This window comes from Theropithecus gelada, chromosome 7b, assembly GCF_003255815.1.
Source record: "Theropithecus gelada isolate Dixy chromosome 7b, Tgel_1.0, whole genome shotgun sequence".
Lineage (NCBI taxonomy): Eukaryota > Metazoa > Chordata > Mammalia > Primates > Cercopithecidae > Theropithecus > Theropithecus gelada.
This window is the reverse complement of record NC_037675.1, coordinates 107,500,544-107,518,921: the sequence shown is the minus strand read 5'-3', so window position 1 is coordinate 107,518,921 and position 18,378 is coordinate 107,500,544. Positions and strand designations below refer to the sequence as shown.

Genomic DNA, 18,378 nt, shown 5'->3' with positions numbered 1-18,378 from the left:
TATATACTATATTATTTTATTCTTACATACTCTAGAAAATAAAAAGTAGTCTGAAGAAATATGAAAACATCAGTAGTTTTCTAAAGAAATGGTAGATGAAGGGAAGAAAAAAATATATATAAAAGAGTAAGAGGAATGCTGAGGGGAGCTGACTTGTCACTTTCTTGAAAGTAGACCTTTTTTTTAACATTTACTATTGTACAGGTTAAATATGTGAATTTTATTATCTGTCAATTAAAACTTACAAAATTTATTACAAGTAAACAACTGAAATTTTAGACAAAAAAAAGGAATGACAGGAAGGAACAAATAAATATGTTAAATATCAGGGATACCTAAACATTTATCTGCCTGAACCTCGTCTCCATATTTTTAGGTAAATTCAGCAAAATCACACAGGTTCTCGTGACTGAAGTGGATTCTGCAAACCACACTAGGCACATTTAGCTCTGTCCTCGAGTTGGTTCAGAGAGGAATTGAGGCCAATTGTGAGGAGCATAGGCCCAGATTCTAGCACTCACTCATGCCAGATGTAAGCCCTTAGACACATACACAGCCCCTCCCTGTGTGGGTTCACTTTGACATCTGTAAATGAAGAAACCACTGACTCCTAAATAACATAATTTATCCACATAAGTAAACATAATTAAAAATGTGATAGTTGTTAAATGTTTATCACAGAACAATTTCACAAGACAGCACATTTTCCCAAACACAATCATTGTCATCAAAATCCCCCAGGACGCTCTCATCTGCTCTGGTTCCTGCCCTCTCCTCAGCGTCCCACCCCAGAGCTTGCTATATAGTAGGAGATATGCAAATAGGGTCCTCCCTCTGCTGATGAAAAGCAGCCCGGCCCTGACCCTGCAGCTCTGGGAGAGGAGCCCCAGCCTTGGGATTCCCAGGTGTTTTCATTCGGTGATCAGCACTGAAGACAGAAGACTCATCATGGAATTTAGGCTGAGCTGGGTTTTCCTTGTTGGTATTTTAAAAGGTGATTCATGGAGAACTAGAGATATTGAGTGTGAGGGGACATGAGTGAAAGTGGTTATGTGTGGCAGTTTCTGACCTTGGTGTTTCTGTGTTTGCAGGTGTCCAGTGTGAGGTGCAGCTGGTCGAGTCTGGAGGAGGCTTGGTACAGCCTGGGGGGTCCCTGAGACTCTCCTGTGCAGCCTCTGGATTCACCTTCAGTAGCTATGGCATGCACTGGGCCCGCCAGGCTCCAGGGAAGGGGCTGGAGTGGGTCTCAGCTATTAATACTGGTGGGGGTAGCACATGGTACGCAGACTCCGTGAAGGGCAGATTCACCATCTCCAGAGAGAACGCCAAGAACACACTGTATCTTCAAATGAACAGCCTGAGAGCTGAGGACACGGCTGTCTATTACTGTGCGAAAGACACAGTGAGGGGAGGTCAGTGTGAGCCCAGACACAAACCTCCCTGCAGGAACGCGGGGGGAAATCAGCGGCAGGGGGCGCTCGGGACCCACTGATCAGAGTCAACCCCAGAGGCAGGTGCAGATGGAGGCTGATTTCCTGTCAGGATGTGGGACGTCATCTTTCTACAGTTCCTCTAGTGAACCTCTCTAAGTTCGGAATTCCGTTCTTACAAAGTATCATCTCTACATATTTTTAAGTGATTATTTTAATACGAGAATCTCTTCTCATATGCACAAAATGCAGATTGATGCTTACAGAAATGGAAAGTCCTCAACCATGGCCACCAGAATCACAGTCCTGAGGAAGCTCAGGGCTTCCTGGTGAGCCTTCTCCAATCAGACTCAGGACAGGAACTTCAGAAAGATTCCCTGATGAGAACAGTCTTTAGGATTCTGATTACAACAAAGAGAGAGGCTGGGCTGGGGTCAGTGTCATGTAGAATGTCACAGGTTTTATGCCTGATCCTTCTTCTGACACTAAAGTATGTAAATCAGAATCAGCACGGATCTAATGTTGCTTTTGCCTGCAATTCATGGTTTTTTTTTTTTTTTTCGCTTTTTAGTTGTCGTTCTTCCTTTTTCATTGGCTTTTCCTGCTCCCTGAAAAGTAAAATGTGATTTCTGTGGTCTAAATTCTAGGGCCCAAGCTCTTTTCTTGGAGCTCAGGTGGGTCTCAGGCTGTGGCTCCTGCAGCTATGTGGGAGAGACTGATGAGACTGTCTTCACTCCCATTGCTCAGGACCCTACACTGTGTTCTGTGTAGACTCATCTGGGAATGCAAATGGCCGGTGGGAACTGCAGGCGATAAGCTTGCTTGGTCAACATGAGATGTGGATGAGGAATTGATCCTGTGCTGTGCAAACTGCCATGGGGTCACCTTCTTCAGCAGCAGTGGTATAAAGTGGGTGTCAAAGTTGCCAGAATAAAAACGGAGCCACTAGTGTTAAAACCCTGACGAATGAAGCTGGAGAAGGCCATGAGGGAGGGTTCTCACACTCATCCCTGATAACAAGAACTATCGTAAATAGACTGTAAAACCACAACCTTGCACAAAGGCCACTTGCACAAAGGCCACTGCAACATAAACCAGTTACTTCTCGAAGTGCATCTGCCCAGCATCTGCCTGTTCAACCTTACACTGATGTCGCCCTTGTTGTTCATTCTTCTAGCCTAGAATAATTGTTTCAAAACTGCTCATCTAACCCTTCTCATTTTTCTTTCAAAACCCTCGTCTTCCTTTACCTACCTGAATGCAACCATGCATATTCCCATTGTGATGGCCATCCTCAAATAAACATTATTTTATTTTAGACTCTCTTTCTGTCTCTTTTTCAGGTTTGACAAGCTACAGATGGACATGCCACCTTTCTGTGAGATGTAGAAGATGACAGTTTGGGGGGATGGCTAGGGATGTACAATGTCCACGAGATAAGTCATCAGTAAGTGCAGGCTGGAAGTCTCAGAGAGAGCAGAAGTGTGAATCACCATGGAATTTCACCTACTCCAGTTCTACTCTGATGGAATCAGGCACACCCAGGTTATTAATGACAATTTACCTAACCTAGAGGCAACTGATGACATTTTTAATAAAATTTATAAAGGATATTTACAACACCCCCTAGATTAGTGTTGGATTGAATAATTACAAAGTATAGCCTCGCCTGTTTTATCATAAAACTTGTAATTGCCCATGGAGAACAACGTTTAACATGAGATCTATGTTGTTAAAAACTTTTAAGGGGTAAAACTGAGCATTTTACAATTAGGCTTTTATAATTTTGCTAATGAGTTTTATAATTTACATGTATATTTTGGATATCCTCACTTTTTCAGATGCATGGCTTGCGACTATATTCTCCCATTCTGTAAGTTGGAATTTTTTCCTTGTTTTGCAGGATCTTTCTATTTTGATGCTGTCCCACTTGTTCAATTCTGCTTTTGTTGTCTGTGCTTTTAGTATAAAATCTAGAAAAATCATTCCTAATTCTTTGCAGGAGAGAAAATTTTATAATTGCAGGCCATACATTTAACAGTGTAACCCATTTAGAGTTCATTTTCGTATTAATTCTAACCTAAAATTCTTCATTCTTTGCATGTATAAATCCACTTTTTCTAATACGCTCTTTGGAAGAGACTATGATTTAGCCATTGTATATTGTTGTTTTTCACACTGAAAATTAGTTTGCCATCAATATATCATCTTATTTCTGAGCTCTCTATATGTATTTATACCAATAGCCTCCTGTTTTTATTGCTCAATTTTTGTAATTAGCTTTGAAATTTAGAAGTAAGATAACTCCAAGTTTATTCTTGCCTTATTACAGATATCGGGACAAAACATTTTAATCTTTCACCATTAAGTAGTTGATGGCTTTTCATAAGTAGCTATGGCTTTTCATAAGACTTTTATTATTTACATGTTATTTTCTTGTATTACTACTTTGTTTGAAGTTTTTATCATGAAACTTTGCATTTTAAAAATGTAGTTTTCTGTGTCTGGTGAGAAGTTAATGGGATTTTTAATTTTATTCTCTTAATTTGGCATACCACATTTATTGATTCGAGGACATTGAATTATCGCTGCATCTCAAAAGTAAATTTGAGTTGAATGGTGTATGATTCTTTTAAAGTCTTGTGGAATATAGATGGTAATTATTGGGCAGTAGGTTTATTTATGTATATTAGAAATATTGGCCTGTAGTTTATTTTTCTGCTTTTGCCCTTGTCTGTTAGTGGTAATATGGTAATTGTGGCCTTATAGAAAGCATTTGAAAGGTGGGTGCCACACCAATTTTTGATAAAGTCAGAGAACGGTTGGTATTACTTTTTCAAATGTTGAGACTTATTTTTTCATCTAACATATAACCTATCATGGAGAATATTTAGTCTGTACTTGGGAAGTGTGCATATTATGCTGCAGTTGGTTGAAATTATCTGTAAATTTCTATTAGGTTACTTTGATTAATAGCATTGTTCAAGTCCACTGTCGTCTTAAGATTTTTTTTTTCTGGATGTTCTATACATTATTGAAAGTGAGGTGTTGAAGGCTCCTATTTTCTTATTGTTTCCTATTTATCTCTTTATAACTCTTAAAGTTTGCTTAATGCAGTTATATTTCTATTTGTATAATACATATGTGTAAAAATAATAATAATTGCTTAGTAATTTTAATGGTGCAATCACATAATAAGAAATTATATTGTCCCAAATGCTGCCATTGCCTCTAAACTCCTCCAGGAGTCTCACATCTGCTCTGGGCCCTGCTCTCCCCTCAGGCGTCCATCCCCAGATCTTGCTACAGAGGAGGAGACCAGCAAAGAGAGCCTTCCCTCTTCTGATGAGAACCAGCCCAGCCCATGTTCTGTAGCTCGGAAAGAAGAGCGCCAGCTTGATTCCCAGGTGCTTCCACTTGGTGATCAGGAGTGAATACAAGCGACTCACGGTGGGGTTTGGGGTAAGCTGGGCTTTCCTTGTTGCTGTTTTTAAAGGTGATATTTGAAGACCTAGAGACGCTGAGTATGACTGGATGTGAATGAAACAAAGAGTGGATATGCGTGGCAGCTTCTAACCGCAGTGTCTCTTTGTTTGCAGGTGTCCAGTGTGAGTTGCTGCTGGTGGAGTCTGGTGGAGACTTGGTACAGCCCGTGGGGTCCTGTGACTCTCCTGTGCAGCCTCTGGATCCACCTTCAGTAGTTACTGGATCAGCTGAATAGACCAGGCTCCAGGGAAGGGGCTGCAGTGAGTAACAGGTATGAAGTGCAATGGAAGAAAGACTTACTAAGCAGACTCTGGGAAGGGCAGATTCACCGTCTCCAGAGACAACGCCAACAACTAGCTGTATCTGCAAATGAACAGTCTGAGAGCCAGACTTGGCCCTGAAAGGTACCAAATGACGGGACATCAGTGTGAGCCCAGACACAAAATTTCCTGCAGGGAGAAAGAAGGAGGCTGGGCTGCAGGGGGCACTCAGCACCCAAATAAGACAGGGGCAGTTCCAGGCTCAGGTGAAGATGAAGGTTAAGGTCTGATTTTTCGGGGAAGGTCTCTGGATTTCTCCGACTCTAACAGTTCTCCTGGAATCCTCTGTTTATTTGTGGTTCTGCTCCTACCATGAAGTTTCTGGTTTAGAAAAGTTTGCTATTATAGGAGGAAATATTCTCACATATCACAAAGGCAGTTTTAACTAATGAAGGCAGAAAAATGCACAGGAGGCCGGGTGAGGCTGTAGACACTGTCAGCCCACGATGCCAATCTTACAACTATTGATGGAGAAGGGTGGGAAGCTGATGGAGCTTCCTAACTACCCAGCGTTCCATGCTAGGTCCGTCAGGTCCATTGGTTCCTCCCTGAGCACAGTTAACCACCGGGAGTCCCCCATGTGCCCAGCAGCAGCCACACCTCAGTATCTTCACTGTCTACAGTCACTATCCTGGAGGAGTTTCCAGGATGGGTGTCTTTGGCACAAACCAGGTGCTGAGTGTCAGAGAGCAGCAGCTGGGTGCCTGCCTGGTCTGTGGGACTCACTGATGTTGAGGAGATGGGTGGGTTCATTCTCTGGGCCAGCACTGAGATATTAAGTAGGAAAATTCTGTTTTTCCACACACTAAGCCTTGTCTCCTGCAGATAAAGGATAGATTGTTCTCACTCTGAACCTGAAGTAGGAGCTGTTCTTGTACAACTCAAGGCCCTCAGAGACACCTATGTGCAGCTTTACTGAGTCAGGTGTTTCTCTGTGTGGGGTGACCTCCCCTGCCAGTGATTGCTGCTCAGGTCTAATTGTGGATTCAGAATTAGGACACCTTTAGGTTATCACGGGTCAGCCTTGTTCTGAAAATCACCATTATCATAGATAGAGGTAATAATCCAATGCCCATTCTCCTAACAGCAGTTTCTCTTTTTCATTTGGTTGAAAGTTTGTGGGGGAATGTGACCATATATTTGTCTGATTCTAACCTCAGAATCTACTATTTGCTCTAGGATACCCACAAACTGGGCAAAGGGAGCTCTTTATTCTCGTCAAAATGCGTATTTCTGTGAATTTCAACATGTTGTTTAGAATCCATTCATGCCAACGTTTCTCAGTGCACTGTTGGCCTAGTGAAGACCTCACAGAGAGCCACTCCCTCACCTGTGCTGTCTCTGAATTCTCCATCACAACCAGTGCTTCCTGCTGCAACTGGATCCGCCAGTCCCCAGGGAAGGGACTGGAGTGGATCAGGTGGACAGGTCGTGAGGGAGCACGAATTCCAACCCACTCCTCAGGAATCCAGTTACTATCTCCAAATCCATGTCCAAAAAAGCAGGTTTCTTTTACAGTGAAGCTACCTGAGCAAGAAGTACACAACCATGGGTTTTTAGACAAAAGACGAAGTGCGGGAAAGTCATTGTGAGTCCAGACACAAAGCTCCCTGCAGGGCAACTCAGGAACATCAGGGGATGCTCAGATCACCAAGGGGCACTCAGGACACCAGGGGGCGCTCAGAACACATCAAGGCAGGTGCAATAGGAGGGAAAAGGTGCTGCAGATGGGGTTTTGCATCACTGTCGTATTTCACCACTGAACACCCGCCACTATGTTTATCCTAATGTCTGTGATTGTTTGTCTTACCACAAAATGATATTTCTAAAAATATAAAACCATATGTAGGTGCATCAAGTTGTCCTTTCCATCTTATGCAGACTTTTTACATTAAAACTAAGTTCCTGTTTTTACTTGAGCGCCTCATAAATTTTGGTCAATTATGTAGGATCTCTGTTCTTTTCTGTCTCCTTTTCTCCCTGCTTCTCTCTCACACACAAACTGACATACACAGAGTTCTTTAACTTCAATTACCTGATGTGCTGAAGACATTAGGTTTAAAGTGCAGTTTTTCTAGTTTAGCTGCTGTTCATGTTGAAACAATAAGAACATGTTTCTAAGCTGTGTACTTCTCTAAGCTGTGTAGCTGAGTAGCAGCTTTCTTTATAATACTCAGATACTGAAAGCAATGCAAATATTGATCAGCAGCTTTATCAGTAAATAAACTGTGGTAAATTCATTCATTGGAATAATACCCACTGTTCCAGTCACGTACTGTTGTATATGCTCAACAGTGTGAGTAAATTCGCATGTACTTATGATGAGTAAAATAAGCCAAACAAAAGTACACATATGATCCCACTTTTATAAATTCTATAAAATGTAAACGAATCTAAATTTACATAAAGAAGATCAATTGTTGACTATAAACGTGATGTGAGAAGGGAAGGTGTAAAAAACAAGAATTACAGAAAAATGAGGAAATTTTGAGGGTAATTGATTCTTTCTGTGTTAATAAAGGTAATGTTTATGTCATTATTTGTCAAAATGGACACGTTATGGTAAGATTATTATTTGCTAACTTCACCTCATTAAAATATTAAAAATTCAAACATGCATAATTTGGTAGAAAATGAGTTAGACAGACATGGATAAAATATATGAGAAATTAAAAAAAGAAAATCACAGAACAATGGCATGATGATTTCACTCATCAAACTGAAAAATTTTTAAATTTCTCAACACAGAATTAAAGGTTTAATTAATTATATAAATATATATGACATAGATAAGTATTATATATTATGTGTAATATATTATATAATTATGCATTATATATTATGTTTATATATAACATATGAAAAATTAGACCCTTCTGAATATACACATGAATGAACCCTAGCTCTCCTTTTATTTTTAGGGAAACACTAGTATACAGCACAATAATTTCATTATTTCATTGCATGATGGGGATTAATCAAATCACACCAGGCATGTCCGTCTCTGTCCTGGAATTGGTTCGGGAATTAGGTATGTCCTGTTGACAGGAGCTGTGACACAAAGCTCACAGCATTAGTTGTCCTTGATGTCATGCAAAGGCCAAGAAATCTCAGCTAAAATGTAGTGTGGATGTCACATCTGTTGGTGCCTCACACTCCCCCCATGTGAATATGAAAAGGTTAATTATCTCTTGAGGTATCTGCCAAGAGTAGTGCAGGTCTCTCATGAATGTCTAAAATGACTTGATAGGGCAAAAAAAAAAAAAAAAAAACTAGTTCAGTGGATTTAGTGTTCTTTTGTGGTTTGACAGTACAGGCAGATTTAGGTTTCTCATTCATACAAAGGGGTTTGTGGGGTTTGAAACTCCAAATAGCATCGAATGAGTAATTTCTTGTGATTTTTAACTAGATTCACATTTTTTGGTTGAAGAAATAGGAGATGACTGAGAAATGAGCCTTCAGTTATCAGCAGTCAGGCATCAGAAAAATAGTCTGATGACTCACTGTGTGTAGCAACTATTAAAAGAGTGAATCAAAAAGAGATCAATGTCCAATACGGGTGGGCAACAAGCATGTCTACAAATAATGAGAAGACTGTTTATAAGCATAAGCAAACAATAATTTAAAAAAGAGGAGAAAAAGACAAGAAGGACGTGAAAGCGGGTGGTGGGAATCGGACGGGGTCCTGTTTCAATGTCTTGTGTGGAGACCTTTTACTATCTAAGATCATCAGCCTATTCTGGATGTCTGAGGTAAGCTGCCTGCCCCAAAACAACAGAAGCACCAGAAGATTTCTGAGGATGCTCAATTCAATATCTTCTATTGGAATAATCTTATGACTGTGTGAAATTCTTAACTGATTTTTTTTGTGACAAGGTCTTGCTTTGTCACAAAGGTTGGAGTGCAGTGACACAATCATAGCTCACTGTAATCATGAAATTCTGGCTCACACAATTCTACTGTCTCAGCCTCCTGAGTATCCAGGACTAGAGAGGTGCACCACCATACCCAGCTGATTTTTAAAAGTTTGTTATCACAGAAATGGACTCTCCCAAAGTTTCCCTGGCTGGTCTTGAACTCGTGGTCTCATGTGCTTCTCTTTAATTTGCTTCTTGAAGTGATGAAATTAAAGGCATGAGCAACCACATCTGTTCTGAATTAATTCTTTTTTTTATTATTATACTTTAAGTTCTAGGGTACATGTGCATAACGTGCAGGTTTGTTACATATGTATACTTGTGCCATGTTGGTGTGCTGCACCCATCAATTCGTCAGCACCCATCAACTCGTCATTTACATCAGGTATAACTCCCAATGCAATCCCTCCCCCACTCCCCGTGATAGGCCCCGGTGTGTGATGTTCCCCTTCCCGAGTCCAAGTGATCTCATTGCTCAGTTCCCACCTATGAGTGAGAACATGCGGTGTTTGGTTTTCTGTTCTTGTGATAGTTTGCTGAGAATGATGGTTTCCAGCTCCATCCATGTCCCTACAAAGGACACAAACTCATCCTTTTTTATGGCTGCATAATATTCCACGGTGTATATGTGCCACATTTTCTTAATCCACTCTGTCACTGATAGACATTTGGGTTGATTCCAAGTCTTTGCTATTGTGAATAGTGCCGCAGTAAACATACGTGTGCATGTGTCTTTAGAGCAGCATGATTTATAATCCTTAGGGTATATACCCAGTAATGGGATGGCTGGGTCATATGGTACTTCTAGTTCTAGATCCTTGAGGAATCGCCATACTGTTCTCCATAATGGTTGAAATTTCTCAAAAGAGGACATGCACACAACCAACAGACACATGAAAAAATGCTCATCATCACTGGCCATCAGAGAAATGCAAATCAAAACCACAATGAGATACCATCTCACACCAGTTAGAATGGCAATCATTAAAAAGTCAGGAAACAACAGGTGCTGGAGAGGATGTGGAGAAATAGGAACACTTTTACACTGTTGGTGGGACTGAATTGATTCTTTAGTTGTGTAATATTAACCCAATAATTGACTGCCCGGATTTTTTTTTTTTTTTGCAGTGTTTTGGTTAAAAGCACCTAATAAAGGCCTGGCAAGGTGGATCATATCTGTAATCCCAGCACTTTGGGAGACCAAGGTGAGCAGATCACTTGAGGTCAGGAGTTCGAGACCAGCCTGGTCAAAACAGCAAAACCCCGTCTCTACTAAAAATACAAAAATTAACCAGGTATGGTAGTGCACGCCTGTAGTCCCAGTTACTCAGGAGGCTGAGGCAGTAGAATCACTTGAACCAGGAAGGTGGAGGTTGCAGTGAGCTGAGATGGGGCCACTGCACTCCAGCCTGGGCAACAGAGTGAGACTCTGCCTCAGAAAAACAATTTTAAAAAGTACTGATCCACACACTAACTTTGACTTTACTTGGGATTTATTTTCATTTTCAAATTAGTGGTGTTTTTTGTTTGTTTGGTTTTGGTTTCATTCTTTTACTCTTAGTGCCTCTAGATTATTACATTTGGCTGTGTTAGCAGAGAATGAAGAAAGGTAACATAAGGTGATACGGTTTTGCTGACTCCCCACCCAAAATCTCATCTTTAATTACAATACCCATAATCCCTATGTGTCAAAAGCAGGACCAGGTGGATGTAATCGAATCATGAGCATGATTTTCCTCATGCCATTCTTGTGATAGTGAGTGAGTCTCACAAGACCCAATTGTTTTATATGTGTCTGGTATTTTCCCTGCTTGCACTCATTCTCTCTCCTGCCACCACGCTGTGAAGAGGTGCCATCCACCATAATTTTAAGTTTCCTGAGGCCTCCCCAGCAATGCAGAACTATGAGTCAATTACACCTGTTTTCAAGTTACCCAGTCTTGCGTGTTTTGAGAACAGACTAGTATAGTAAATTGGTACCAAGGTAGTGGGGCTCTGCGATAAGGATACCAGAAAATGTGGAAGTGAATTTGGAACTGGGTAACATGCAGAGGTTGGAACAGTTTGGAGGGTTCAGAAGAAGACAGGAACGTGTTTGAAATTTTGGAACTTTCTAGAGAGTCGGAGGGCTCAGAAGACAGGAAGATGTAGGGATGGGTGTATTTATGCAATTTCTGTACACTAAATGTACCTAAAAAGCAACTAACTTGCTTTTGATTTTACAGGCTTATAGGCAGAAGGGTCTTGTCTTTTTTCAGATGAGACTTTAAAGTCAGTCTTTTGGGTTAATGCAGGAATAAGCTAAGAATTTGGGGAACTATTTAAAAGGCATTATTGTGTTTTGAAATGTGAGGATATGAGACTGGGAATGGACCAGGAGCAGAATAATATGCTTTGGCTTACACGTCACCCAAAATCTCATCTTGATTTGTAATCCCCATAATCAAATGTCAAAAGTGAGACCAGGCAAAGGTAATCAGATCATGGGGGCAGTTACCCCCACACTATTCTCGTGACAGTGAGTAAGTCTCATGAGATCTGATGGTTTTACAAGTGTCTGGCATTTCCCTTGTTTGCACCCTTTCTCTCTTTGGCCACCATGTGAAAAGATTCCTTCCACCATGATTGTAAGTTTTCTGAGCCATGTGAAGCTGTGAGTCAATTAAACCTCATATATATATATATGTAGGTATGTGTATATATGTATATATGTATGTATATATTCACATATATATACACACACGTGTATATATATACATACCACATATATATATATATAAATTAGCCAGTCTCAAGTATTCTTCCATAGCAGCATGAGGACAGAGTAATACATAAGCTGACTAAACAATGAGGTAAATCACACTGTAATGAAACAAGAAGCCTGGATGTGAGTGGCTCCAGGTTTGCCTAATTTGACAACTTATTTACCAAAGCAGTTTATTTTCTCAGTTTTCCACACTGATGCATCCAGTAAGTCGGCTTCATTCCTCAAGTAACTCTCATCATGTAGTGACATGGTGACAACATTCCCAAGGGTCACAAACAAATATTAGCTGGAAGTCGGGAGGGAAAAATTCCGCAATTCTCCTCTGAAGGGCCATAAATGCCTCAACAGACCATCTCCCTTGCCCCCATGACTAGAACTGCACCATATGCCCACATGGACACTCATCCCAGATGGAATAATAAAGCCCCATGATGAGGCTGACCATTTTACTACATAAATTACTAGAGACTGACATTGAAGTTTCAATAACTAATTTCTATAACCTAAATTTAATCACCATCAATTGTTACCTATGCCTTCAGTAAAAAATTGCTTGCTGTGATTAAGTTGTAAGTAGACTCCCAATGTTCACAACTGACCTTCCAAGAGAGCTGAGAAAATAGAAACATGAGGACAGTGAAACCTGTCTTTGCTGTATTCACCACTAAACTCAAGGAAAGTCGGTACTACCCTTGAATACTGCGGCTTCTCTGTGGAATTCATGTTTCACTTCACCATGATTCCAATACAGACTCTCCTTCTACTCAAGCATTTGGCCTCCACCTCCTTTAAGATCATACTCTGTTCTTAGTTTGTACTCTGAACTCTATTATGTGGATGGGGATGAGCCATTAGATGAAAATTCCATATCTTCTCAACATAAAACCCATGAACAGTTATTGTTATTTAATTCTTGTTCTGGTTATGATGGTTGATTCTTTTTGGCATCTTTATTACTGGTAATGTTCAAAGGCATCTCGTTTAAATTTTGACCCCTTCCTTTTTTTTTTTTTTTTTTTTTTTTGCTGTGACACATTTTTTTCTATTGGGTTTTTCCACTAGCATTATAACATGGTCTAGTGTCTAGCATCAGTTGTCATTAATAATAATTATGAATGTCACAAGCTATAATTTTTTTCATAGCAGACATACTTTTCTCTTTTCTGGGGATGAATAAACACTGCCAAACCATCCCTACACACATACATATGTGTACAATTATCATATTCTGTCATCTGTGAGTAATAAGTTACATCATTCTCTCATCAAATTATTTAGCCCCCAGAAGGCCAAGGAAAACTCTTCTGAATCTGTTCAAACCATTGACCCAGAAATCACATGATGAGCAACGGCTCAGGTGGTTCTAGGTGTTGAGTTCGTCTCTTCCTCTCTAATGTCCCACAGCCCCTGAGCCCCCCTCTCCAGGTTCTATCAAGAAATCCCAGCTCAGGCACAGTAAAGAAAACAACTGACAGAGTGAAGAGGCAACCTGCAGGATGAGAGACAATATTTACCAACTATATGACAAGGGATCAATATCAAAAATATAAAAGAAATGCAAACTACTGAATAGTAATAAAATATGATTAAAAATAAGCAAGTAAGACCACCAAACACCTCTCAGAAGAAGACATACAAAGGACCAACAAGTATATATAAAATTCTGAAAATAAATAATATACAGGAAAATGCAAATCCTCAATGAGATATCATTTCATCCTTGTTAGAAAGGCTGTTATTGGCCAGGTGTGGTGGTTCACGCCTGTAATCCCAGCACTTTGAGAGGCTGAGGCGGGCGGATCACAAGGTCAGGAGATCGAGACCATCCTAGCTAACACAGTGAAACCCCGTCTCTACTAAAAATACAAAAAAATTAGCTGGGTGTGGTGGCGGCGCCTGTAGTCCCAGCTACTTGGGAGGCTGAGGCAGGAGAATGGCCTGAACCAGGGAGGTCGAGCTTGCAGTGAGCCGAGATCGTGTCACTGCACTCCAGCCTGGGCGACAGAGCGAGACTCCATCTCAAAAAAAAAAAAAAAAGACGAAAGAAAAAAAAAGAAAGGGTAATATCAGTAAAACGAAAAATAATAAAGACTGGCTAGGATGCATAGAAAGGGATACTCATACATCATTGGTGGGAATGTAAGTTAATAAAGCCATGATGGAAAGTAAAGTTAGAACTCAATATGATTCAGCGATTCAGCAATTCAACTGTTGAATACATATTTAAAAGAATGAAAATCCCAATATTTAAGAAATGTCTGCACCCCCATATTCGCTGCAACACTATTCTATCACAATAGTTACATGAAATCTACCTATACATCCATCAACAGAAAAGTGGATAAAGAATACGTGGTATATTTACACACTGGAATATTATTCACCCTTAAGAAAGGAATGAAATTCTAGCATTCACAGCAACACAGATGGAAGTGTACACCATTGTGTTGAGAGAAATAAGATAGGCATATGTTCCCAATCTTATGTGGAAGCTAAAAAATTTGATTTTATAGAAATAGAAAGTAGAATAATAGATACAAGAGGCTGAAAAGGAGATGAAGTTGAGTGATGGGGAAAATACTTGTTTATGAATACAAAATGACAGCTAGACAAGGGGAATATGCTCTGATGTTATACAGCACGGTTGGTTGACTAAATTTACAATTTATTTTACATTGTTTGTTTGCAAGATGCTAGAAAGAGAATTTTCAATGCTATTTACACAAAGAAATGTTAATATTTGAGTTGATAAATTTGCTAGTTACTCTGATTTGGTTATTATATATTGCACACATGTATTAAGCTATCACACTGTACCTCACAAATATTAACAGTTATTATGTGCCAACTTAAGAAAAAGTTCCTGTTAATTAGAAAGGATGATATTGGCACACATTACAAATGAATAAACACAGAGCCAGAAATAAATACCAGTTTTCTTTGAAATAGTATATTTCCTAACAGCAATTACATTAATTTACATCAAATCATGAATCTGATTGTGGTAGGAATAGAAAGGCCTATGCATAGAAATTTTTAATTTCAATTTTAGCTTTCTGTTTCATACTATAAAAACAAATACTTTTCAAACAACTAATAAAAACAATAATGTGGAGAAAATGCATGGGTGGTGTATGGTGTGTGGTGTGCAAGCTTTTGCTTGTGCACAAGTCTGTGCCCATGGAGGATGTGTGGTGTGTGTGTCTGTGTGCATTTACTTTTTGGGGGGTTCTCTGTTCTTTGCAGTTCTGTGTTTCTGTGTCTCTCACAAAATTTGGAACATTCTTAACCATCATTTCTTCAAATATTTTTTTCTGTATCTCTAACTTTAATTTTTGATAATTAAAATATATCTAAACTATACTTTTTGATATTTTGTTTAGTATCTTCACTATTTTTTCTTTGAAATTAACTTTCTGTAATTTCTAGTAACATATTTTAAGTCCATGGTTTTATTTAAAAGCTGAGCCATGTCTACGGATGAGTGTGCCTAAGGCTTGCTCAGTTTCATATTTCATTGCTTTTGATTATTTTATGCATTTCCATTTGATTCATTTTTAGTATTTCCACCTCTCAGTTACCTAATTTTACATTATGTCCACATTTGACTTCACACATTTTTAAATATAAATGTTAATCACTTTAAATATCATATTTAATTAGATAGTTCTTGTATTTGTGTTATTTACAAATCTGATTCTGATGATTTTTTCATTATGACTTTGGTCTTTCTTATTGATATATGTTATAATTTTTGTTGCTGGCCAGACATGTTTGGTTGAACAATTGATATTGGCTTACGACTTTATTTTATGCCTTTTCTGCCTGTATTTAACTACATCCTGTCTTGATGGGCCTTTCTTATTGAGGTGTCTGTGAATCTCCTTAGAGCTACATTTGACATTTACTTTTGCAGTGGATGTCAAGGGTTGAAGTCTGTTCTTCCATGTCCACCAGAGACATCAGATACTCCAGTGACACCTTGTTTTTCTTTCCTGCTTGGGTTTATATCTTCACCTTGTTCCATTCTACAGAGGATTTCTTGTAACTTCCTCAGGTGGATTAAAGTGTTGTATTTAACTGACAATTGTGAAACTGGTGGAAGGCATTGGACTAAAAGAAGATTGTCATCCTTCTCATGAGGCTATGTTCCTAGGAAGGTATTGTGGCCCTGGGTCTCGTTGTGACCACCAGAGTGTTCCTGACACTTACCTAGATGAGATACTGGTCTATGTGTTCTTTTCCCTTCTCCTTGGGAAGAGTTTGCAGTCGTTTTCTCCCACAGCTCCAGTGTTCTCCAACGGTGTCATCACCTTCCAGATATGCTGCCCTGCCCTGCAGATTAAGACTGATTCTGTAAGAAAGAGAGGGCAGCTGCTTTTCAAGAGAACGTCAGTGGGGACCTCTGTTCCCATCTCAAGACCTGAGAGGTTGCACCAATGTCCCTAGGATTGTGGTTTCAGTGACTTGTCCCTGCAGAGTAATTCATTAGTCCTGTAGAGGGGATATGGAAGGTGGGTCTGGATGTGTTTCGGAAGCGTGGGATTTCATTCTCTCTCAGACACTTTGGGAAATAAAATTTTTATGTGAATGTCCCCATTCTAGCAGAAAAATATTAAAGATGATAGAACATCGCTTTGGTATTTTGTCCCTGAGAGTTTTACACTACAACACACAACCCACTATTTATTTGTATTTTTATCTTGTTACAACTTGCATTTCATATGCCAAACTCCGCCTCTGGTAATCTCATACCCTGACTTTGCCTCTCCCTAGATTTCAGGTTTGTTATTTGTCTTAAAACTTCGTTATATAAAGTATTAAAAAATTGCAAAATGCTGTATTCTCTCTTTATATGTTATAGTTGATGTTGCTATGAAAAATAAGAAAAATGTATTTCTGATCTATGTACACTTCCAAGCTGAGTGGCAGATTTTGTTAGTAAGACCTAAAATAGTAAAAGAATCTAAATATTGTTCAGCTGCTTAATAGAAAAACAAATTAAGGTAAACTTGTCAACTCAAATACTCCCCATCATTTATAATTAATATATGTCTAATACACACAACGGTGAGGTAAAATACATAAGCATTTATGTTGAGCAAAATAAGCCAACCTAATAATAATATATGCTATATTATTTTATTTTTACCAATTTTGATAAATAAAAATGTATCTGTGGCTCAAGCCTGTAATCCCAGCACTTTGGGAGGCCGAGACGGGCGGATCACGAGGTCAGGAGATCGAGACCATCCTGGCTAACACGGTGAAACCCCGTCTCTACTAAAAAATACAAAAAACTAGCCGGGCGCGGTGGTGGGCGCCTGTAGTCCCAACTACTCGGGAGGCTGAGGCAGGAGAATGGCGTGAACCCGGGAGGCAGAGCATGCAGTGAGCTGAGATCCGGCCACTGCACTCCAGTCTGGGCGGCAGAGCGAGACTCCGTCTCAAAAAAAAAAAAAAAAAAAAAAATGTATCTGAAGTATAAAGAAAATCAGTATTTTACTGAAGAAATGGTAGAAGATGAGAATGAGAAAGGAGAAAGTATATAGAAGAACAAGAGGAAATGTTGAGAGGAATTCACTTATCCATTTTCTTGGTAAGTATGACAGTTACATCATGCTTATTATTTGTACACTTTAAATATGTGAAGTTTATCATCCTTCAATTAAACCTCACAGTGTTTATTACAAGGAAACACATGGAAACTTAGACAAGGAAGGAGTGATAGAAAGGTATAAAAATATATTAAATGTCAGAAATACCTAAAAATTCATCTACCTGAAGTCTAGTTCTCTCCATATTTTCAGGTGAGTGCTGGAGTGCAGCAAAGTCACACAAGTTCTCAATGCCAGAAGTGAATCCTGCAAACCACACTAGGCACATCCAGCTCTGTCCTGAAGTTGGTTTAGGGAGCAGTCAGAGCCAGTAATGAGGAGCACATGCCCAGATATCGGGGTTCACTTATCCCAGACATGAGCTCTTAGACACATACTTAGCCCCTCCATGTGTGGGTTTACTTCCACGTTTGTAATTGGTGAAAACATTGACTCTTGCAGAACATAATTTACACAAGTCTTTAAAAATAAAATCAGAAGATCAGTGCAAAGTGTTTATTACAGCACAATTTCATAATAAGACAGCATTTTTATTTTCTTTTGAGACAAGGTCTCACTCTGTCACCCAGACTGGAGTGCAGAGGTGTGATCTCAGCTCACTGCAGCCTCGGACTCCCAGGCTCAAGTGATTCTCCTGCCTCAGACTCCCAAGTAGCTAGGATTACAGGCACACACCACTACCACCCATGGTTTTTTTTTTGTAGTTTTAGTAGAGATGGGGTTTCACCATGTTAGCCAGGCTTGTCTCAAACTCCTGACCTCACATATGATCAACCCTGCTCAGCCTCCCAAAGTGCTGGGATTACAAGTGTGAGCCACGATGCCCGGCTACATTTTTTT

General features: G+C 39.6%; 2 gene segments (V, D, J or C); both read left to right on the top strand.

Moving 5' to 3' along the window:
- LOC112628818 overlaps window positions 1-18,378 on the top strand; it is a 1,133,279-nt gene that overhangs the window by 881,993 nt on the left and 232,908 nt on the right.
- LOC112628837 lies at window positions 892-16,857 on the top strand. The segment is given in 3 exon segments: window positions 892-994; window positions 1,092-1,416; window positions 16,842-16,857. Coding segments are annotated over 3 exon segments (375 nt in total).